The sequence below is a fragment of the Equus quagga genome, chromosome 1 (genome assembly GCF_021613505.1).
Source record: "Equus quagga isolate Etosha38 chromosome 1, UCLA_HA_Equagga_1.0, whole genome shotgun sequence".
Classification (NCBI taxonomy): Eukaryota; Metazoa; Chordata; class Mammalia; order Perissodactyla; family Equidae; genus Equus; species Equus quagga.
Window position 1 is genome coordinate 76,929,753 of NC_060267.1, and position 24,788 is coordinate 76,954,540.

The following is a 24,788-nucleotide window of genomic DNA, read 5'->3' on the forward strand; positions in this document are numbered from 1 at the left end:
CCCAGGGACACGTAAGAAACCCGAAGAGAGCACAGTGTGACTGCTCACGGAAGAGGGGGCGGTGGGGGTGCCTGGGGGCATCAGGGGAGGGCAAATGTCAGGGGGGACGCCATCCAACCAGCTTTCTACCTCCAAAAAGCCATTCCGCTAAGAGTTATCCAGGGCTGTTATATAGAGTTATCTGTATTGGTCACAGAAGTGGCCTTTTACGTATATTATCTCACTTCATTCTCTGCCCTGGAGGTTACGGTGGAGGGGGTGAAGAGGACAGACGCAAGTCCAAACTGCACAGTGGGGGGTCGCGCTGTGTGACCTTAGGCAAGTTACTTAACCTGTCTGTGCCTCAGCCCCCTCACCTGTAAAATGAGGATGAAAACAGTGTGTGTCGTGTACGGTTACTGTGGAGCGGATCAGACTGAGACAGGTGGAGGCTAGTCTCCGGCCCGCAGTGAATGCTGGATAGATATTAGCCATTGCTGGCTCCATTTTGTGCGTGACAAAACCAGACAAGGCCACACAAGCACAGCGGACTCCTACTGGCTGGCAGACCGTTGTGGGGAGAGAGCTCAACAGACAGAGTGACTCTATGGGGTCTGGTCCTAAGACTGTGCGGCATGTCGGGGGGCCCGTCCCTGGCGGGACAGTGCCAGGCAGTGCTGCCCAGGGGGGTGGCCCCAGCCCCCTTAGGCCAGAGCTGGCTCCCGATTCACTCCTCAGACAGGACGATCGCATTAGAAAGGCGAGCACCCGCGAGGGCCCACGGAGCTCTCGGGGGAGCAGCGAGCAGTCACCCAGCAGCGTCAGAGATGGATGTTCTGGAAACAGCAGGCTGTGAGGGCGCTTGAGGTCAGACTCGGGAACAACAACCCAGCCCCTGCAATGTGCCCTCTCCTGCCCCCACACAGCTAGGGCCAGCACAGGTCTGAGGTGACCCGGGTTCAAGGCACACCCCAGGCCCCAATGACGTGCTTATCTGTGAATTTGGGAGGTGACGATGTGTGTAGACTCCGGAGCGAGACTCGAAATTTAACCTCGGCAACACCCCTTGCCAGCTGTGTGACCCTGGGCGAGTTACTGTCCCTCTCTGTGCCTCAGCTTTCTCTTCTATTAAATGGGGAAATGATTGCACCCCCTTCAGTGGGTTGTTGGGAGGGATGAATGGGTCCCTCTAGGTGGAGCGGTGAGAAGTGTACATGCACAGCAGAGGCACTCAGAAAACACTGACTATTACTGTGGTTATCTCCAAAATGGCCCTCTCGGGTGAGCCATCGGCTAAGCTCACCCAGGTGTGATCTGGGAGGAAGGAGGGAGATAAGGAACCTGGGCTGCTTCACAGGCCCGGACGGCCTTGCAGACACGAGCTGTCGCTGGTATTCCATCCAAACGCTAAGGGAGCCCAAGCCTGAGTCAGAGGAGAAGCTGACTGGGTCCCTGCCCTCGGGACGCGCCCCAGGGCTGGGAGCATCGGCTGCTGCTGGCTCACAGCTGAGTGCCTCCTGGACCTGCCCCACCTGAGGTCACACCCCTGCCTGGAGTAGCTCCCATCCAACGACTAGTAGATCGGGGCGGGTGGCGAAAGCTGGACCCCTGCCTGAATTCAGGACAGCTCTGCAGGGCCACCCCCGCCCCGGAGCCCCCGTGGGACGGGCCGAGGCCTCTGCCGTGATGGCGTCGCAGCCCACTCCTCCCTCTGCCCAGGTCTGCGTCCCTCCTGCCATCACCAACGTTGACCCCAGTTACGACAGCACTGCCTCGCTGCTGTCAGAAATGACCTCAAATCTAGCAGCTTTAAACAACACAGATTTATCAGCTTAAAAGTTCTGGAGATCAGAAGCCCTGGGTCCATAGGGCTGCATTCCTTCTAGAGGCTCTTGGGGAGAACCTGTTTCCTGGTCCTTTCTAGCGTCTAGAGGCCACCTGCCTTCCTTGGCTCATGGCGCCATCCTCCATCTGCAAAGCCAGCAGGTGGCATCTTCCCGTCTCTCTCTCTGTTCCCAGCATCACGTCACCTTTTTCTGACTCTGACATTTCCGTCTCCTTTCTATAAGGACACTTGTGATGACACTGGGCCCACCTGGATATTCCAGGAGACTCTCCCGATCTCAAGTCTCTTTTGCCATGGAGGGTGACATCCTCAAGGTTCCAGGAATTAGGAGGTGGAGGTCTCTGGGGAGTCACCATTCTGGCTAACACGGGCTCTCTCCTGTAAACCTCCTCCAGGGAAATCTTGGTCCCAGAGTCCCTTCCTGAGAGCCTGACCTCAGGCAGAACCTTCCAGAAATAGGACCACCAAGCCCTGCAGGCTGCTGGGGGCCGGCAGGGCAAGAGCACGTGTGAAGCCTCAGACACAGGATGGAACCTGGCCCCCTGGGGTCACCTCGGTGTTCTGTTTGGCTGGCGTGTGGCGGGGAGGGGACGAGGGCAGGTGGGGTGGATGACATGAGCCTGTGTGGGGCCGTGAGCCAGGCCAAGAACCCTGGGCTTTGAGCGGGAGGGAGATGGGTTCAGATTCCTATTTTAGGAAGACTGTGGGGGAGGGGGACAGCAGAGGAGGGCGTGTACCTTCGGGGGGTTGGGGGCTCAGACCTGGGGAGGTGAGTGAGGTGGGCCGAGGACACTGTGGGAGCTCCCCCCTCGAAGCTGGACGGACCCCTGCTCCGGGCCTGGCTGGGGTCTACACGCCAAGGCTCTGGCCCAGCTCCCTGGGTGACCTGGGGTCAGTCCCTACCCCCCGTCCCCACCCGACCTGGTCCCTCCAGCTCCAGGACACAAAGATTGTGGGGGGAGAGAGCAAGAGGGGCGCCGGACCACCCAGATGGTCTGCAGCAGCCCCCTCTAAAGACTGAAGTGGAAAACAAACCTCCTCATAAATCCTTGCCATGGGACTCAGAGGGGGTCTTCATCACAGGATGGCAGTAACAGGCCCACCAACCACGGGCGAGCTGCCTCAACCACCTGCTGGAAATTCAAGCAGCATCCGGCAGGAAACAAAACTCACCGATGGGAACGGAAACTAAGCTGTGGGGGCAGCCTGGCACGGGGACAAGAACACCACGCCCCCTAACAATATGCAGATAATAATAACTCACTAAATTAACTGCTCACTCAGTGTACCATTTCCCAAGTCTCGGGTGCTCGGCACGTCACAGGACTTTGTTTAAGCCTCTCTCTTTCTCCATGGTGTCTCTTACTATCCCCACTTTCCCGATGAGGAAACTGAGGCTGGAGGGCTGAAAGGACGCAGCCAAGGTCACGCAGCCGACAGCTGGCAGAGCCCAGGCGTTTAACCAGTGTGCCAAACTGACCCCCAGGGGCCTGAGTTCAAATCCTGCTTCTGCCCTTTATTCTGGGAACTGTGGGGCCAGGCCCATGGCTTCTCCCATCTCAGTTTCCCCATCCGTGAAATGAGGATCGCACAGCCTACCTGGAGTCAGGCACGGCCATCTCCCTTGCTGTCTTGTTGTACAACCCCATCCCTGGGCACGGAAGCTCCACACCCTTCCCACTTACTCTGCCCTGCGCATCTCTCCCATCTGCACGTCCACCTGTATCCTTTATCCCACCCTTTTACAATAAACTGGTAAACAGGACACAGTTTCCCCAAGTTCTGTGAGCTGCTCTAGCAAATTAACTGAACTCAAGGAGGGCGTCGTGGGGACCCCAGATTTACAGCTGACTGGTCAGAAGCATAGGTCACAACTTAGGCTTGCGAGCGGCATCCGAAGTGGGGGCGGGGGCAGCCTTGAGGGACCGAGCCCTTAACCTGAGGGATCTGACGCCGTCTCCAGGTAGAGGGCGTCAGAACTGAGATAAATGGTAGGATGCCCCGCTGGTGTTGCAGAAGTGCTTGCGGGGGGAACCCCCCCCCCAGATCTGGTGTCAGACCGTTGTGAGCGGGGTGGTGGTGTGACAGTGAAGGAGAAACTGGAGGAGAGCTGGAGGTTTTTCTTACACAGCAGGCTTCAAACTTAGTCCCAAAGCCCCTGCTCCTTCTGTCTCAGGCTGGGTCCCATCTTGTCTCTGCGGCTGCTGAAGGCACATGAACTCGGGGGGCTGCCGTGGCTGCAGCAGGGCCTGACTGCCAGCCTGGAGTGGGGGCCGGAGGCCAGAGACACCACCATGGAATAAGACTTGCCCCTTGGTTCACAGGAAAACAACCCAGATAGGGGGCGGTAAGGGGCATGTGACTCCTGCCAATGGCTGCTCCTGCCCCAACATTCCTCTGAGGGGATCCCAGATGCTGACCAGATCACTGGCACACGAGCAGTCAGGCCGTGCCATGACTCTAGCCAGAGGGAGCATCCACGGAAGCTGTGCATAGCCAGGGCCCAAAGGGACAGAGCCGGGGGACACCGAAGGAACCAGGGGGCTCTCCCCACTCACGCACCCGAAGGTAAGGAAGACAGGCCTTAGGGTCTGAGGACGACCCCGCCCCGCTGCTCACCGTCTGTGTGGCCTGGGGTAACGCATTCAGCCTTTCTGCCCCGTTATTTTCTCATCTGAAAAATGGGAATATTGATACTATCTGCAAATACTTCATAGGTTTGGCTTAGGAGGCAAACGATTTCATGAAACCATACTGACATCTAAAAACCCGCAGTACAGAGGCGACCCGCCGGGAGGCTGGGGCTCCATCACTCTGGTGACCGGCATCCGTCACATGATTCATAACCCCTCTCCAATAAAAGGGGTGACAGAAACACAGAAGCAGAGAAAGAAGGCTTCTGAGAGCCCTCCTGTGTTTCTGTGGGCGTCCTGCAAGGGCCCCGCCGAACCCCTCCTGGCAGGCAGAGCCCAGAACAGGCACCTGGAACTCAGACTCTAGAGGCAGGTCAGCGGGGAGGCGGCCGGCCAGAGAGGGATCTGGAAACACAGGCTCACCCCTCCACCCCAAAGGCCACCGTGGGCCCCCTGCCCTTCCACCCTGACGCAGCCCCCTCCCCTCGCTCGGCCTGCCTTCTCTCCGGCCACACTCCCAGCCTCAGAATCCACCTCAAACCAGCCCCATTTCAAGGAATTTAAAAGGAACCCGCCCCCGGCTCGAGAACATTTCCCTCTGACAATCCACGCAGAGCGAGGGCCCTCAGCGCCCCGGAACCTCCCCCCGGGTTTATTTTCCACCTTCAAGGGTCATCTTGACTAGATCCAGAAGCATCATTACTGGCTCCAAAGGCTCTTTCTGTCTCTGCTTTCACTCCAACTGGTCCCACCCCTCCTGAAAATGAGCTTCGCCCCCCTTCCTCTTCACCATCTTGTAAAGATCTCTGCAAACCTGGAATCGATTTCGCCCTTGGTCCCCCATCAGCGAGGAGAACACTCAGAGAGTCCTCGCTGCCCAGAGGAAAAAGTGTTCCCGGACACACACCCCACCCCCCAGCCTGGCACCCCAGCCCCGCAGCCACTGTTCTCCAACCTCGTTTCACAAACAGCACCAGCTGGGGTTCCCACAGCCATCCTGCTCTTTCTAACCTCCCTCCACTGTTGTGCTGTTCCCTCTGTCTGGACCACCTTCCCTCCCACTGCCACGTGGCAAACTCCAAATGCTGCCTCCTCCAAGAAGGCTTCCCAAAGCTCTCCCTCCTCTGCACACCACGTCAGTCTCTCTGTCCCTTTCACAGGACACGTATCACATCGGGTCTCATGGAACGTGCCAGAACAAGCCCTTCCCTGGACTGATGATTCACTGGGACACCGCAACCTGCCTCCTCTGGGTTCCCCCACTGGGGAGGCGGCATGGGCCAATGTTAGGATGGAGAGCTTAGAAAGAGACGGATCTGGCTTTGTCCCTGAACGCTGCCACCGCCCAGCTGTGTGACCTTGGGCACTGTCATTGCTCCACTAAAGGATTGCACAAAGGTCCAATGTGAAGATTCGCAAGAGAAAAACCTCACACCCACTAGGATGGCTACTATCAAAAAGACAGAAAATAAGCGTTGGTGAGGATGTGGAGAAATTGAAACCCTTGGGTGGTGTTAGTGGGAATATAAAATGATGCAGCCACTATGGAAAACAGCACGGTGGGTTCCTCAAACTATTAAAAATAGAATTATAATATGCTCCAGCAGCTCCACTTCCGGGAGAAGTACCCAAAAGAACTGAAAGCAAGGTCTCAAAGAAATATCTGTAGACTCATGCTCATAGCAGTAAAAGGCTGACGGAAGCCCAGTGTCCGTCGATGGATGAACAGACCAACAAAATGGGGTCTATCCTTACAGTGGAATACTATTCAGCCGTAAAAAAGGAAGGAAGTTCTATCACATGCACAACACGGATGAACCTTGAGGACATCAGACTAAGTGAAATAAGCCAGTCCCAAAAAGATAAATGCTGTCTTTCTACTTAGATGAGCGCTTGGAGTTGTCAAGTTCAGAGACAGGAAGTAGAATGGTGGCTGCCAGGGTTTGGAGGGGAGAGGGGGGAGGAATTGCCTTTTAATGGGTTTTAGTTTTGCACGATGTAAAGAGTTCTGGGCAGCCACGGAGTGCAAAGCACACTGCATCCAGAGAGAAGTTTGAAAACACAGGGGGACCATCTCTCTGCCCTTTTTTTAATAAAAGAAACTGCCAAGGTCTGGGGGGAGGAGGGCGGTACGGGGCATGCCTTGATGCCTCTGGCCCCTTCTTCAGGTTGCATCTCCCCATGGTGCTTTGGGCAAGAACCCCTCCCCCATTGGCTACAGTCTTGGTGGTTCTGTCAATCAAAGTGCCCAGCCCTCCCCACCAGCCAATCAGGAGCTCCCTCCCTGGACCATGGCTCCACCCGGAAGGATGCAGACACTGAAGTGGTGGAGGCGTGTTCCTCCCTGAGGCTGCACCTAAGGTCCTCAGCTTCAATTCTGGAACTTCCCACACCCTTCTAGTAAATTCTTACTTTGTGGAAGGTGACCAGGGCCAGTTTCTCTTCCTTACAACCCAAAACCCACACCGCAAAAGGTTCCCGGTGGAGTGTGGGCTCCCGGCAGCTGTGTGTGGCCGCGCACCTGGGTCCGGACCACTGAGAAGTTAAAAGATCTCTAATTTAAAGGGAAGCTCTGAGCTTCCGCTCTTCCCCTTTCCATTCTAGGGGCTAGAATGGGGACCCAGTGCGGCCCAGCTTCAACCATCAGAAGGGGCCAGACCCTCAAGGATGGTAATGGACGGAATGTGGGTCCCAGAATAAGATGTGGAGCAGTGCAGCCCCCCAGCCTAGACCTCCCCCTCTGTTCTGTGTCAGGGAGAAATAACCCGACTTATTTAAATCACCACCTTCGGCTCCTTTGTGGCAGCAGCTCAGCCTGTACCATAATAGTCACCGCACAGGTCAACAGGCAAAGAAATCCTTCCGTAGGGACTTGGGGGAGAGAAGGACAGAGCCAAGCCCCTTCTTCCGGCCTCTAGGAAGCTTCCCTGTTCTGGGTTTGGCAGGGAGAATGGGGTCTCGGGGGCCGGCCTCCCCCCACCCCGCCCCCGGGTCCAGGCAGCCTGCCAGCTCACCTTTTTCTCATCCCCACTTTGCAGGAGGTGCAGGGTGCTCCTCCGGTCCCCCTCACGCTGCCTCAGGGCGCTGCCGTGGGGCTGGGGCAGGCCGGAGGGCGGGGAGATGCTGCGGCCCTGGGGGTCCACCCAGGTGTAGATGTGGTTGGTGACATAGCCCCCAGGGATGCGCCCTGCGGAGTACACGGAGAGCACCAGCTTCTTGGAGCCCTTCAGAGCCTAGAGAGAGAGAGACATGCGGGTTAGCAGGAAGCGGGGCAGTGAGGGACGCCCTCCCGTTCCCCAGATCTTGCCTCGTCTCAGGACCCACAGAGGGAAGAGGAGGCCCCCCAATCCCTGCCCTCTTCCAGTCCTCAGTTTCGTCCTATGGGAACGAGGACATCCATTCCATCCCTAACTTGAAGTGGTCCAAACACAAGAAATGTGATCTCTTAGCATCCCTGTGCAGAGAAAAGGTACCAGCATCCTTAGGAAGGCCTGCTTGGCGGGCACCTGGGACCTTGGATTCTGCGTGTTCCCAGCATTCCTAGCTGATAAAGGGAGCTCAGCTGCCTAGGCTATTTGTGCAAACCGTGTGGGGTCTGGAATGTGCATACAGGCAGAGGATGCCTATGTGACCAGCCCCAAATAAAAACCCTGGGCGCTGAGTCTTTCCAATGAGCACCCCTGGTAGACAAGATCACCCACGTGTTGTCACCATCCAATGCTGGAGGAGCTAAACGCATCCTGTGTGATTGCAAAGGAAAGGACCAGAAGCTTGTGCCTGGTTTCCTGCAGACTTCACCTCATGGCTGCTCCCTGTGCTCATTTCCTTGGGTATCCTTTTGCTGTCCCAAAGCTTAGCCACCAGTACAACTGTATGCTGAACTGTGAGCCCTTACGGAACGCGGGGGTGGTCTTGGCAACGCCGATAAAATACCAGACGAGAGAGTCAAGGGATAAAAGTATTGATGATCATCATAGCTTGACGTTTATAAAGGGCCTGTACGTGTCAGACCCTCTGCTCTGGACCTGACATGCGTTAGCTCCTAAAATCCCCATGGCGTCCAACCTTGGGGGCCAGGGATCCCACGATTCAGATGAAGAAACAGAGGGAAGTCGCCTGACCACACGGCCAGGAAGCGGTTCCTTTGCCAGAGCAACCAATGCTGAGTGCAGATGCCACCTTTGCTCTGCATTTTCCAGTCTGGGGATGGACCCACCCCAAGGAGAGGGCAGCCCAAACTCTGTGCCCCGGGTGGAAGCTGAGATGCGCCATGTGGCTTTCCTATAATGCACTTGTAGCCGAAATGAGCCATTTTTTCAAGGAAACAGTCAATTAGCAACAGGATTGACAGCCAACACCCCCAAACCTGGGGTTATTTGAGTCAATGAAAGTACCCACCCATGGGAAAGTTCACGCTGTGGTTAAAATCACATTTTAACATCTTTACAAAGAGTTCGTAAAGCCAACGATACGTGATACATTTTAACGTTAAGTGGGGTCAAACGGATATCAGTCCTGTCTTACAGCCTGATCGCACTCATGTCAAGAGAAAAATATCACAGGAAACAAACAAAGTGAAACTGAGGAGTGACGTGCCAACAAGCCGACAGTGCTTCTCTCTGGGTGGTAGGATTATGGGTGATTATTACTTTGTTCTTCCTGTTTCTCAATATTCTCCAAATGTTCCAGAATGAGGATATATTACTTTCAGTATTAGAAAACAACAATATGCCCAAAAGGGGGCGGGGAGTACCCAGCTCTCTGGCGACCCCAAGCTTGCCTGAATCTGGTACACACTCGGGTTCCTGAGCCCCAATACTCAGACAGAAGGGGTCAAGGGTGGAGCTTTCAAAGACAGTGGGGAGCCCTGGCTGGGTAGGGGTGGGGGGGCCTGCCCAAGGAGGACCCCCAGCCCAGGACTGGACGCCCTGACATTTGAACCCTCCCAGAGGAGGAGGAGCGAGCTGGGAGGCACCAGGTCCCTCAGTTGGTTCCACAGCTCCATGCCACTCCCCGCAGAAGGACATGGAGAGGATGGCAGCTCTCGAACATTCTGCTTTTAAAATAGATTTCTGAGGGATGAGCAGGGCAAGATTTACAGCGTTCTTTCAGCACCCCTGGGATGCCCTGGACGGAACAGCTGGTGACATCTAGTCGCTGTGAAGTTTGAGATGAGGATGGAGGCAGCCGGAGACCAACTGGGCTTCTGCTGGAGCCAAGTGGGAACTGGGTCTCAGGGCACAGGCCAAGGGCAGAAGCCTGAGAGGTCACTGTGACCTCTGTGGTCTTCCTGGCCCCTCTTCCCTGCCCACTGCTCCCTCCCCCATGATGGCACCGCTGGCTGCTCGATGCTCTTCCAACTGGCCTCCCCCTTCTCTGCTCCCTCCATCGACGGACTGTGAGTCTGAGCCCCATCACTCACTCGACAAGGGTCGACTGAGGGCCTACTGTGTGCCAGGCCTGGAGAGAACACAGTGAGCGTAACCTCAGTACACTTGCAGCCCAGTAAGAGAAAGGCTTCACCTAGTGCACAGTATGGCCTCATGACACTTGCAGCCTGGTGACAGTCAGGGCTTTGCCTGCACACAGTAGGTCCTCAGAAAAGCCTAGTTGACTCCACTGGGTGAGAATGTAAATATACGGCCCCCAGAGAAACCCTAATATCCACAGGCCTCACCCTGCAGCCACCTGACTCCTCGGATCTGGAAGGAGATCAGATTGTGGATTCAGGCAGAACTGGATTTAAGTTGCACTCCTGTCACTTGTTCGTTGAGAGTCCTCGGGCCTGGTGCTCCCTCTGGCGAGGCAGCCCACGTGAGACGCCGACAACCCTCCCACCCCGCCAGGCTTGTGTGGATTAAATGAGCCAGTGCGCACTAGCTCTGGACCTTTGCACACAGTAGGAGCTCAGCAAGCGGCAGAGAGCCCACTGCCCTCTCCTCCCCGGAGTGTCGGCATCAGTAAGAGAAGCCGGGCGTGGAAAAGCTTCATCCAGGGACTTAAAGACGAGGGTGGGAGAGAGAATGGAAGCCAGCGCATGGCACCTGATTTGTATTCTGTGTCGCTGGCAGTAGTGGAATTCTGGTCAGTTCTATAAATAGGTGAGAGCAACCTTGAGACCAGAGAGGAGGTGATGCCTTTGATGAGGACACCACAGACAGCGGGCGCCCGAGGGAGCCTGGGACGTCACTGAGCCCCGACCGGCTGCCGGGCCCCAATACTTTGCGGAAGGGGACCCTGGAAACCCGAGATGGGAAGGGACGGGGTGCGGACAGCCCAGGCACAGGAGGCCAGCCCTGGGCAGCCCCGTCTGCTCTGCACCTGTTTCCCCACCATGAGCCTGTGGGACCAGAAAGTCTGGTGGCCACTCAAGCTTAGACCATTCTGGAACCTCTGATGTTGGCTGTTTGGTGGGGTCAACAGGGGTCTTCACTGGGTCTTGGAGAGCAAGAATGTCGTCGTCTGTGGCCACCTTCTTTATTTTTCTGGTAGAACTGAAAGAAAACCGAGATTCCTGAGACAGCTCTTTCAGCATCTAAGCTGGCTCTGGGAATATGGTCTCAGCACGGTGGCCGCCAGAACCCCGCCAAGGGCTCCATCCACGACCCTTTAATTTAATTGAGATGCGTGCGTGTCCTCCAGGGACCGTGAGGAGCTGGGGGACCCTCTCAGAAGCTGGTTTCCACCTTCTGCTCGCCTTCCTGTCTCTATTTTTACAAACCACCTCTTGCTTTTTACAAGGCGGCATCGAACAGAGGTGTTCATTTCTAAACAGAGCTGCTGGTGCCTTCTGGCCCTGACAACCCTGCCACCAGCTCACGCTCACTGCCACCGCCACGCTGACCCCTGACGCTCAGGCCATCTGGGGATCCTGCGGTCCACGCTCACGGTTAGGTGCACAGGGCCGCTGATCTCCCAGAGAACCAGCAGCTTCTCCCGCCAGGGCCAGGAGCAGGCAGCCTTAGACAGCAGGGCAAGCTAGAAAGCTCCGGCTGTGCCACAGACACCCGGGCACATCCCCATCGGGCCGCTGGCTTGCTGGGTGACCCGGGGCTATGTCCTCCTCTCACTGAGCTTTGGCTTTGCCAACTGGCACTGCTTGCTAAGGTCCCGCGCCACGTTAAACTTCGACATTTTTAGGAGGCAAGGCTGCATTTACCTGCACGGCGGTCACAGGCGTGGTGGCAAAGAGATCAGGGGCTCTGGGGCGTGCAGGGACAGGTTCCAGGCAGGAAGCCATCCTCGGTTGCCCCCACTGAAGGAGTGGGGGCTCAGAACCGTGCTGGCTGGTCCTTGAATCAGGTCCTTGAACCAGATCTCAACCTGGGGGCTCGGAGGCTGCACAGCAGTTGGGAGGGGCCAAGAGGGTTTAAGAAAACACCAGAAGGGCAGACGGCGCGTCTTGGGGTGGCCAGATGCACACCCCAACTCAGCACTATCACGGGCAGTGGTGGACCTTTGAAGGGACCTGGGGGCTGGGGCGACATCCTTCCAATGGGACTACGGCTGAGGGCCCTGCTGTTTGTGGGCAGCTGTCTACAGGTGGGAAACCACACCCAACACCCCCTTAAAGCACCCGGTGCTCTGCCTGCCCCTTCTGGTGACTGCCAAGCACGCCCCTCTCTCGCTGCGGCAAGGACAGAATCAGCCAGTCTCCTGAATCAACTGCTTTTTAGCTGTGCCATCTCACACAAGTTACTGAACCTCTCTGTTCCTCTGTTTCTCTCTTGTAAAACAAAGATCATAATTCCACTCCCTTGAGGGAGAGGAGCCATGGTGGAACAGTGCTTGTCATCTAAGAGTTCAATGAGCTACGGCTAAAAGGGAAAATGCATGAGAGGAGCGCGGGTCCACTGCAAGCAGAGGGGGCCTCGGAGCGCCTCGAGCCGTGCTTGTCGTCACGCGGTTCCTGGTGAAACCTGACCAAGGGGCTGGGAGGCATCCCACCACGTCAGACCAGGGAGCATCTCCATGTGGCCCGGCCCCGGCAGCTGGCGCGGCTAAGACCCCATCCGTCAGCCGACAGCGGTGTGGGCAGCAGGTTATGATCACGGAAACACAGATTATCCGGGTCCGTTTTCAAACTGCGTAACCCGCCACCTGGGTTAATGCCCTCGGGAGGCAGATTTGCCCCACTCAGCTCCTCAGAGTCGACCCTGAGACCCCCACATCGGGAGGCCACACGGTTCTCCGCTCAGCGGAGGATGAGAGACAGAGGGGAGATGGCCACCGTGTAGGGGACTTGTGGACACGCCCCAAAGAGCCAGCAGGAAGTGGGGAACAAGGTCCCCAGATGACCAGTGTCCTCAGGGGCGTGTACTAAAGCGGTGTTCTGGAAAAGTCTCCAGTGAGGACACAGAGCGGTGAGTCATGCAGCTCATTTCAGGACACAGACCTCGAGGGCCCAAGCTTCCTCCTCTTGGGAAGAGAGATGCCGAACCTCAGGAACGGGGCTGGTCTGAGCCCAGGTTCAGGTTAGAGATCAGGAGAGAGGAGGGGAGGATGCCAGCCTGCTCTTCCTGACCACAGCTTGCCTAGCTGGGGCTTTGGATCCAGACGCACTGAGCACCAACCCCGGCTCTGCTGAAGACTTGCTGTGCGACACTGAGCAAGTTACCTAACCTCTCTGTGCCTCTTCCTGTATTTAAAATGCAACTGTTGTAAGGATTATGAAGATAATGTAAACTGCCTACGTAGTACCTGGCACATAGTAGGTGCTAAATGCACGTGAATTCCCTTCCCAAGGCTGCCAGCTCCGTCTCCCAACCACGAACCCCAGAAATTCTCCAAACCTCTAACCCACGTGGACACAAATACGTGAGCAACTCTAGCCTCTCCCTCCCAACTTTCCTCCCTTCAGAAACAGCCTTCTTTCCCTAAATCCACACTTCCTCATATCTGCTCCTCTTCGACATTCAGCTCCTTGCCCACCGCCTCCAGGAAGCCCTCCTAGATGGTGATGGACTCTCCTCCAAGAGCACCCAGCACACTTCTGCTTTTCTTGCCGTCTATTCTGGAGGCTCTGCGTCGCCTTCACACATCCTGTCTCTAAGACTCCAAAGCAAGTTCCTTGCGTTGTCTCATCCACTGCTTTACCCATTTGTTCGTTCATTCAACAAGCTATTCGCTGAGCTTTCTCTATGCCAGGCGGCCCCCAGCAGCCTGTTCAGACGCGGCCACAGAGTGAACAGTGCGCCAGACGAGGGCTCAGGTGGACCTGGGGCACGCTCCCCACACTCACGTGAGCACACACACCGCAGACACGCGTGGGATTTGGGGAGAGAGGAGAAGACGGAGCGGTTTATAGCCACAGCCCCGGGGCCGGGCTACAGGGATTCCCGCCCAGCTCCGCCACCTGCCAGCACCAACCCCGGGCAAGTCCCTGAACCAGTCGGGGCCCCAGTTTCCCAGGCATGAGACAGGGTAATAGTGGCATTCTCTCACGGGCAGCTGTGAGGACTAAATTAGTTAATACGCACAAAGTGTGTGCTCCGGGCACACAGGCAAGAGCTCCAAAAGGCTTAGGTATTGTTCTTATAGGGAACCCGGAGGACAAATCTCAACCCACCACCCACGTGACCACGGCCGCAGTTCGGGGTCTGCCCTTCCTCGCTTGCTCTGTGCACTTCACAAACCTGCGGCTGTGCATGGACAAAACGAGTGCTGTCTGATATTTACATACATTGACTCATACTTAACATTTTCTTCACCACCCTTTTTTCCAGGTAAAGAATGTACTTTGAGGATTTTCCCTCACCAGTTCAATGACGTTAAGCTCATTTCTTCCCGCACCACGTCGCAGTCTCTGGCAGAGACACCAATATTGAATTCCCGCTGCCCGACTGCTGGACACTGAGGTTGTTTCCCATTTTGCCGGCCAGCACAAACGATGCCGTGATGAACAAACTTTTGCGTGCATCCTGGCGCACAGGTGCCCTTAATTTTCTAGACTAGAGAAAGGTGGAATTCCGGGGCACTGGGCAGTGCGTCCTTTTTCATAAACGCCAGTGTTTCTTGGGGAGGGTGTCCCACCCGGTTGTAGTCCCTACAGCCACCTGCAGGGGGCAGCACTGTGACACCGGGCAAATCTTGGCCGTATTGTCCAACTCCACCCAAGCATCGCACAGCACTGAAATAAAAAGGTGTCTTAGGGTGACGACCCCCCAAGAGTGTTTCAGTGGAAGGTATACTCGCTAGAAAGCCATTCCCAGACAAAGGCCCGCCTGTCCCTAGCCAGGAGTCTTTGGACAAGTGACGGAAGCCCTCTGGACCTCAGCTGTCCACCCCCCTCCCCCCGCATGAGGCTGTGATGCCCGCCTCTATGCAGTCGTCCCGCGGGCAGAATGAGGCCTGGCGAGATAACAGTCCCAGAGCATCTTGCACTGGGCACGGCGTACAGCAGGTGCCCAGCAAACGGTGGTTAATATTATCGGTAATATTAAAATTACTGTGATGACCTCACAATTTATTCTTCCCGCTGCACAGATGAGGCAAGAGCCTCCGGGTGGAGAAGTGCCTTATGCAGGGTCACAGACAGGGCAAGAGGCAGGGTCGGCTGTGAATCCTTGACCCTCCAAACTCGTGCCTCTCTCACCAGAAGTTCAAGGGGGTTCAGGGCACACAAGGCCAACCCTATGTCTCGGCCTCACAAGATGGACAAGGAGAGAGTGTGAAGCGGGGATGTGAGACTTACAGGCTGCAAATGAGCGACAGCCCCCGGGCTCTTGAACCCTGAGTTGGGGCCAGGCGCGGCCACGTGGGCTAGAAAGACTGCCCCCGTTCAGCCCCACGCGGAGGGAGGACAGGAAGTGGCGGTGTGGACTCTCTGCCCCGGTGGCATACTTTATCATCACGAGAGGGTAAAGCCCTAATGAGCAGTCTGTCTCCAGACTCCCTCCCTCTGCACCATGTTTTTATCTGTGTTAATTACCTCTTACAGGGCCCGCTAACTCCAACCGCTTCCAGCCTCCCCTCCTCCACAATCGGTCTCCGCAGGCCGGCATCCTTTTAAATGGCAAGTTAGCCCTTCCCCACCCCAATCTCTCCCACGGCTTCTGACGTAAAAGGCAGACTCTTTGCAGCGCGTCTCAGTACCGTGCGGCTCGTCTCCTGCCGGGCCAGCCTCATCTCCTGCCTCTGCCACCGGCTTTCTGACGGTATCGAGTGCTCCAGCTATTTGCACGTGCAGCTCCTTGTCCCCGAAAGTATGTATCTCAACAGACAGACACAGACTTATATGAGCGATCATTTTATCTACATCTTTCTGAACAGACAGAGAAGGCAGGGAATTCTTCTGGTTTGGTTGCAGGTGTTATCAACAAATAGGAAAGATAGGAGATAGTGGATGATTTCACATAAAATGAGAGACAGCAAAGAAACGCTTCCTCTTGAAATTGACTGCCAACGAGGAATTTTACCTCTTCTGAATTACCAATGAGTTCTCTCGTTGAATCTAAATAATATATTAATTTCCCTTTTTGCCTTGGTTGCCAGGAAGCTCAGAATTCCATTTAAATATGAAATACTGTCCCCAGTTAAGGCAACACACACATACACACTTTCCAGTATGGTTTCTGATCTCTCTGCCTTTTTCTTGAGGTGCTTTTTAGGTTAAGTCGCTCAGTTATTTTTGAAGTAGAAAGGAATATTAATCACAAACATATTAATAAATAAGGAAATGGGATATGTAGAGTTTAAAGAAGGTGTTAAATCACACCAATCACATGGGAGAGGCCCAATAAAACAATTGCCAAGTGGTGGATGAATGAATGGTAAAACACATCTCAAAGATTAGCTCCCTTCTCCATGTAGCTGGAGGGGAGAAACGTTGTTCACAGGCACTTGGGCAATAAGTCTGTTTTCTGATCTTACTCTCTCCCTCCACTCCCAAGAAATACTTTGCTGCTGCTAACTTGGGCCTAAGAATGCATGTCACGTATGAGCATTCCTTTAAACAAAAGTCCAAAACGTGTCAGTCTAGATTCTTCTGGCACGCTGACGTGAGTGGGCAGTGGTGTGTTCAGAACTCACTCTCCGTCTGCCCTGGCCCTTTGTGGCCACCTCACCTCCTTGAGCTTCTGCATCCCGGGAAAACAGACCGGACTGCAGAGCAGCTGGGAGAGCCCGTCCGGGGCTCCCTCCCTGAAACGCAGCTCAACACAAGGGTCACAAAACAACAGGACAACATTCACACAAAGCATAAACGAACAAAGCACAGGATTGAACCATTAAGGGAACCTGAATGCACACAGCTCAAGGCCAGGCATCCGGGAGAAAAGCGATGACAAGTTACGAGGGTGGGAATCTTCTATCTTCTTTTCCTCTTTTCATCTTCTTGAATGCTGTTTAAATGTGCCTTTAATTGGGGCCTTAGCAAGGAGATTTTAAAAAATGAACTGTGTTCCCTCCACCCTCTTTTCTTTATGAGTCTGACCTTCTCGGGAGGCTCAGGGTGAAGACACAGACAGAAACCTTTGCCCCGGGGCTTGGAACACCGGCATCCCAGAGGCTGGAACAATGTCCTGACCTTTCAAGTCTCTGCTCTCCAGCATCTTTGCTCCTAAATGTCTCAGTGAGGTAAGGCTGTGCGAAAAGGAAAACCACGAACCAGCGAAGAGAGGAAAAGAATGTTGTCCTGGGGGATAAGGCTAGGAGAAATCTGCAAGATAGTGATAGACAGAGGGACCATCCATTTGCAAAACAACTCACAAGATGAGGGCAGAGCAGATTCCAGAAAGATATTGATTCCTTTTTAACGCAATTCTTCAATTACCCACTAAGCCTGGCTTTTAGCCTCTTATAATTTAAGTAAATTGCTTTACGAATGTTCTTTTCAATTTTGTCTCTATTGTTTTCTTTTTTCCTTTAAAAGAACTAACAAGGTGGGAGCAGTCATAAATATAATCACTCAAGAGGAGCCTCGATGGGTTTGCAATGGAGTGTTATTTTGTTTAGAATCGACGCCCACAGCTCATCCATCCACTGGGAAAACCTGTATTTATCAGTATGATTTTCCCGGTCCATGAGCGAACACATGCATGGGGCGTGTTCTCCTCCTGGACTCTTTCCAGTCCTGGCCCTCATTGCTCTCTGTGCATCCTCAGTTCACAAAGGGATGGGCTTCCGACTCAACTCACCCTCAGACGGAAGAGTCCAAACCCAGGCGGACGAATCAACCATCTCCTAACAACCTATCAGCAGATACCACACAGAAAAAGACGGACAGATGTGATGACACGGAAATGTACAACTCTTGTGATTAAATGGGCATTGGACATCAATAAGTAATACACCAAAAATAAGTAAATATGTTACATATATCATATACATGATTATATATGTCTATGTAATATACAAGCCAGCCCTGATGGTCCAGTGGTTAAGATTCGATGCTCCCACCACCACGGCCCGGGGTTCATTTCCTGGTCAGGGAACCACCCACCTGTTGGTCATCATACCATGGAGGCTGCGTGTAGCTGTGATGCTGAAAGCTATGCCACTGGATTTCAAATACCAGCAGGGTCCCCTTGATGGACAGGTTTCAGCAGAGATCCAGACTAAGACAGACTAGGAAGAAGGACCTGGCTACCCACTTCTGAAAAAATTGTCCATGAAAACCCTGTGAACAGCAGTGGAGCATCATCTGGAGGGTGAGAGGATGGCGCAAAAAGACCAGGCAGGGTTCCGCTCTGCTGTCTGCAGGGGCGCTAGGAGTCAGAACTGACTTGATGGCACTCACCAAACTATAATATACAATATTGCATATGATATATTATGTACCTTATATACGTATATACAGCTATACAAATAATAAACACGCAAAGGAGTTCAACTTTGCTTTTTAAATTATGCAAATTAAAACAGGATATTTTTTTGGCTACTAGATTGGCTAAAATGGAAAAGAAATATAACATCCAGGGTTGGCAAGGCTGGGGAAAAATGAAGCATCTCAGATTAACGTTGGTAGAAGGGACTATAAAAAAAAAACAAACTTTTCCCCAAGAGCAATTTGGCAACAGTTATCAAAGCCTTAAAAATCTGCCTGAGCCAATGTTGCCTCTCGAAAGACAGCCCGAGGAATTATTGGAGATGCGCGTAAAGATTAATGAGCAAGAATGTTTAAAGCAGCAATATGGATAAGGTTAAAAAAAAAACTGTCCAACAAGAAGAAATTAGTCAAACTGTGTACCTCTTCGCTGTAATATATTATGCAATCACTAAAAATCGTGTTCTAGAAACATCTATCAAGGTGGGAAAACAGTCGTGGCATATTGTTTGGTGAAAGAAGCAGGCTTGATAACTATGTTCAGAATGGCAGTTTTGTAGAAAATTCCCAACACAAAGGACACAGGGGGACCAGACAGACACAAACCAGATTGTCAATAATTATTATTTCTGGGTGGTAGGGATTATTAATGATCTTTGGTTTTTTTCCTGTGTTTTTCTGGGGCTTCTAACCTTTCTAGATTGAACCCCTATCTCTTAGGTCATTAAAACACACACACAAACGTTTTATTTTAAAAACCCAGGCAGACTCCTCGACTCCTCATGTTTCCTACGAACCAGACAGAATGGCCCCTTATTTCTCCAGCCTGCGACGGGGTCGACGACCACCAGCCTTTTACAGGAGGCCCAGGAGACCCCGTTCTCATCCTGCCCACCCGGCAGACAGTGTAGACAGGTTCAGAGACTCCAGAGTTCAGTGGGATGATTTCATAAGTTACGGGTTTATCCTGATGGTGGTTGAATTGAGGTCACAGTTATCTACTAAGGGAATTTTCAGACAATACACAAAAAGGCATGGCAAAAGAGATAAGATAGAGGGAGAGGAGAAGGCCAAGAGAGCCCAGGGGCAGCTCCATATCCACCGTCTAGTCAATCAAAGGCATAGCGCTTCCCCGGGAAGGGGCTGGAGGCCGTGGCCTGGGCGGTCTGGTTCCTAGCGAGCTTTCTCATCAAGTGCTGCAAAGCCCTTTCCATAAGAAAAAAAGTCAGTGAAGAAATGCACAGGCACTGACCCTGACCTCCCAGCGCCGTGCTGGGCTGCACGCCTGCCTTGCCTGTTAGAAGCGGTCAAGAGCAGCAAGGAGCACACGGTCTGCAGGCAGGAGTCCTGGGTTCGAATCCTGGTCCTGCCACCTCCACCTGTGTGCAGGAGGCTGGTCCCCTCCTCCTCCGGATGCTGAGTCTCCTCTCCCTGGGGGGCTGCGGTGACGAGTTGGTGGGGGCCTCGCATGGAGCCCTGGCAGAGCTCCTGGGTCGCACAGGAGATCCTCCGTGGTGGCCATGGTTATCAGCGTGCTCCGTGTTAGGAGCTTGTAAGCATCTTGTGTGTTAGGTATTTTATACCAGGAAGAGCATCATCTGGTAGGAAAATAAACCTCAACCCAGTGGTCTGAACATAGTGGGTAATCCTTAAATGTTGACTGACAGATGGGCACAGGGTTTTAACACATCACCCGCGTGGCCATCGGCATCCCCACTTCAGAGATGAACCAAGAAGTAACTTGCCTGCCACCTGACTGCGATTCCCATCACAATTTTACTGAAGAGGAATCTGAGAATCCGAGAGGTTAAGAAGCTTGTTCAAGGCCCCACAGGTGGCCAGAGGTGGGCTTTGAGCCCAGAGCATCCGGCTCCACAGCCCAGGCCCAGGCATCGCGGGATGTCACCTCTCTCTGGTGTTGAGTGACGGACACATTCCCTCAAGATAACAAAACCTGTGTTTGAATCCTGGCTCTCCCACTTTCCATCCTTGTGACGACAGGCAAGTGACAAAACTCTTTGCAATTTTGCAAAATGACGTGATACAGGTGGTACTTCCCTCAAACCCGATAGGACCGTCATGAGGTTCGAGTTTATACACAGAAAGTACGAGAAGGGTGTCTGGCTCCTCGGAAACCCTCAAGACAAAGGTTATTATGGTCCACAGAGCAATACAAGGAAACAGTAGGAAATGTATCATCTGTGCCATAAGTGACACAGGCCACTCTAATGAGGATGCAGAGGGAAAGAAGAGGTTTCCCACAGGTGGGGCAGCTCTGGGTGGGCAGGCTGGTCAGCTGGGATGATGCACTGGGCTGTGGGGGCCCACAGGGAGCAAGAAACAAAGCATTGTTTCAGAGTTGGGTGACGATATAGACCTCCGAGGAAGAGAGGAAGAAATTTGAGGGTCATCCAAACATCCTGACCTTCCCAGTAGATTTAAATCTCAGGGCTGGAAGGACTCTTGGAGGGGGGAGAGGGTTCAAGAGAGTTGGGGAAAATCTGGGAAAGCTTTGGGGCCTCCCAGGAGAAAGAGGCGGGAGGCAGAAAGAGACAAAGGAAAGGATAAAGGTCACGCTGGGTCCAGACGCACCACGGGACACCAGGCCCTCCCTCCGGGGCCAAGAGGATGGACATAGCCGAAGGAAAACCCTTCCCAGGAATTTCTGAGCGCAGCTTCGCTACCCGCGTGGGAGGGTAATTTCTGATAGCTGGACCACTTTTCTTTTCTTAATCAGAAACCTCTTAATGAAGCCTAGCACACGTTTCAGATGTGGGTCAAAGAAATTACAGGGGTTTTTTTTTTTTTAAGTCCAGATGCCCATGCTGTCAAATCACCACTTTCACCTGCATTAATTGCTTTAATGGGCTCTGCAAAGAGCCCCCTCCCCTCCTCATCAGGGAAGGATGCTCGGGAACAAGGATGGGAATGCAGCCGATCCGAGGGACAACGCTGCCACACACTGGCCTCTGGGCCAGGCATCTGTCTTGCCCCCCAACATTTTTAAGGGAGGTCAGGACACACGATTCCACCCAACCCCTGGGTGACTGATTACTGCTGTAAACAAAAACGCAGATGCCAAAATCCAGAGAGAAGCAATTGCATCTTTAAAGAAACTCTGCCTACGTGGGAATACCAAGTACACTTAGAAAATGACTCTGCAATTCAAACAGCCACGACGGATCGCGAGGGCCCCGAGTCCCAACACTGTCTCCCGGTGGCACTTTTTGTTTTTTTAAACTGAGCAGGCACAACATAAGACTTTCAAAGCCAAGCGAATACAGTCGATAACATTTTTCATGACAATGCGCGCAGTGGGACCTCCGTGGCCGCATTTTTCAAACTTCTGATGTGCCACGGCGAGGACCAGTTTGCGAGGACCGTAAGCCGGGTTCAAGAGGTGGGGGGGGGGGGTCTGAGTCACCTGCAGAGGAGCTGCTCAAGGTCACAGCCAAGGACACTGTCAGATGAACCCGGGTCCATCTCCAAAAGCCGTCTCTAACCTCTTGGGTACAGACCTCCCTTCTCTTCATTTTCCAATATCTCACGCTGACCTTGTCGATCTGGAATCGTGCGCCGAAACAGCTCAGGATGGGGACACAGCAGGACCACCTCTCTGGTCAAGTCTTTCTGTGGATAAATGTTGGGCTGGGGGTGCGAATCCTAAAGGAAGGTGGTGCTGTAACCTCAGGGTGGTTAGGACCTGTCTTGGGGGCTTGTTAATTCCCCAGCAAGTGACATACTTCTAAGGCCCCAGCACCTGGATATTTGGAAACACTTCCTGGTGTCATTTTAGCATGTTGTTCCGTGTAACCTGCAGCTTTAGAATCCCGTAAAGAGGACCCCCCTGGGACTTGTTCACGGGAAGCAAATATATTGGCTTTGCATTCAAAGTACAGAGGATGCGAAAGCCCAGGTAGACAGGGAAAACAGCTAGGAAACCGGCTGCCAGGTGAAGCGCCACCACAGCCCATTCAGCAGAAGGAGCACCCATTCTCCAAGGGGGAAGGAGGTGACGGGGCTGGGCCTGCAAGAGAAGGGAAACCAGACCCACTTGGGCATCCTTGGTGGAGAATAAAGCTGCTTCTAAACGCACGTGGGGTCAGCAGGCGCTCAGCCTTCACCTGAAAGGCTGGGGCTTCTGGAAACCTGAACTGGGTGGTGGTTGTTTTTTAAACAAAAAGCCAGAAACTCTATCTCCCCCCAAAACTGGTTCATTGATTGCTTCACGATGCAGGAGTGATTCTATTTTGGGATCACAGACAAAGTGAGGCTTCGGAAATAACTCCCTTCTGGGATGTGGCTTTAAAATGAAGACCAAAGTGACAAATGAAGTAACCCAAGGGGTCTCGTAGGGTGGAGCTGGGGGGCAGAGGATGGGAAGAGCTGTTGCCTATCTAGGCGCAGACCACCTTGTTTTAAAAGACCTTTCACTAAAGTAGTGGTAATGGGTTTCCTCTTCACCAAATGTCTTTGCAACTCTTAAGTCACTGGATCCCTGGGAAGGTGGCTCTGCCCATTTCATAATTCCAAAGACTGAGGTTCAGAGACGTCACGTGACGTGCCCACAGCCCCACAGCCAGCATCGCGGGAAAGCACACATGAGAGCCTGTGGCACTCCTCGATGTTTCTACCCAGTGTCCACGATGCTGCCACCCAGGGACCATCTTCAGATATCACGCTCAGGAGCCAGGGAGCTCACCAGCACTGCACTGGGAACAAGACCATTTCAATCATTCGGGAAATATTTGTTTATTCATTGAAGCACCTACCATGTGCCAGGCACTGAGGCAGTGCTGGGGTATGTGAGTGACCAATGGAGATCAACTCTCCGTTCTCGGAGCTCACTTGCAATGGGGAAGGCAGATGATCAACAAACAGTGAAACGTCCTTCTGGGAGTGACAAGTCCTCTGAAGGGAATTAAAGCACAGTAAAGGGATGGAGGAGTGGGGTCAGATGGGGTGAGGGGCACTGTTTTGAAGGGGGCAACAGGATGCAGATGTCACAGCACTTAAAAGCCTTGGTGACCTGTGGCCATGGGGGGTCCATGTCCCCCCCAGTGGCTCCAGGAGGGCAGGGCCATGTATGGTTCATCTCTGACTTCTGAGGTCCAGCCACAGGCCTGGGTGTGGTCAGCACTGCTCAGAGTGGGTGTGGACAAACGGCTCTGCCTGACCACGGACTGGGCTAAAACAAGCCACCTTCCTTTGGCGCGTGGGCATCAGACTCCCCACTTAGCAGAATGAAACATCTGGATGGTTCTTAAAAGGCCCCCAGATGTTAGGCACAAAATGTGATGTCTGCGTGCCATCCAGCAGGGGCTGGCTTGTCTTCCAGGAGGCTGGCAACCCAACCCTGGAGCTGGGTTCCGGCCGGGAGGTCAGGCAGAAGGGCCACGTAGTTCCTAATGCCAATGATGACCCTGGGCTAGTCCATTTCACCTCCTTGAGCATGACCTTGCTGGCCTCCCGGCCTCCCCGGGAAGGGAGAAAGCACGGTGCAGAGTGGGCACCCCTAACATCAGCCTCCTCTCTTCCCAACAGTGTTCCAGGAAAGCACAGCTCACACACACGTGCCCTGGCCCCCTGGAGCTGCCTCCTGTGGCTGATGCCAGGGGTGCACGGAAACGAACGGAAAGCCTGACTCCTGCTCTTTGAGCCCTTTCCACCTGCCACGCTATCAAAGGAGGATGGAAACTGCAGCTCAGGAATCTTTACAAAGCAGCCCCCACCCTGGGGCGCCATTAGAAGTCCGTGTGAGCTCTGCGTTAACATCAGATTCTTGCTTGGGGGTTCCAAAGAAAAAGGAAGAGAAAGAATTACTTTGGACAGATTTGCATTTCAGCCTCCAGCCACCTCCAGCCATTAAATGCCATTCTGTCTAATTTATCCTCTGGTCCTTGCCGGGCACTGGTGTGGGGCCTCTGAGCAGTGGAGACCAGCCATTGCCCGTCCAGGTCATCAAAGAGCCTTGACGGGAAGCCCGTTGGATCCTAATCCCCTGCCTGCTTCAGTACAAAGCCCTTGGCACGGCGGAGGGGGGCTTACGACTCGGAGGCGATGCACACGTGCTGTGAGCGTGAGCAGACAGGCACAGAAGGGGCTGCGTGCACTTGACAGGTGCGTACGGGCTGTGTGCCGTGCGGCTGGAGCAGGCAGAGGTGGGAACCAACAACACACACACACTCCAACTGGCCAGGGGTTAAAGGATCATAGCTCCTTCGCAGCTCCATCCAAACAATGAATCTATGGCAGGTAATAAACAACTCGGGGTTTGTTGGAAGAGGGGGGCGACAGAAACACGAGAAGCCAGCGGGGGGTGAGCCTATAACTCTTTCATCTCCAGCTTAAAATCGGGAGGCAGAAATCGTCTATAAAAATATCAACTCACAAAAAGGAAAGGCATTCTTTTCCACCCTACAAAACGCTTCTTAGACTAGCACAGAAAACACCCAGTGGAAAGGATTTTGTCCTCCACAGGCAGTGTCATTTTCTAAAACCTTGAGCATCAGCTTGAGCCAAATAACTAAAGACTAAAAACTAAAGAAACGGACCCTCTCAATGG

General features: G+C 53.7%; 1 protein-coding gene across 5 annotated transcripts in view; it reads right to left on the minus strand.

The window, feature by feature from the left end:
- The window catches only part of WHRN (whirlin), an 85,439-nt gene that overhangs the window by 54,658 nt on the left and 5,993 nt on the right, over window positions 1-24,788 (minus strand). For all 5 annotated transcript variants that reach the window (XM_046646103.1, XM_046646094.1, XM_046646084.1 and 2 more), the window contains exon 2: window positions 7,473-7,691. In XM_046646103.1, the coding sequence (XP_046502059.1) occupies window positions 7,473-7,691 (219 nt within the window). The remainder of the gene's footprint in view (window positions 1-7,472; window positions 7,692-24,788) is intronic.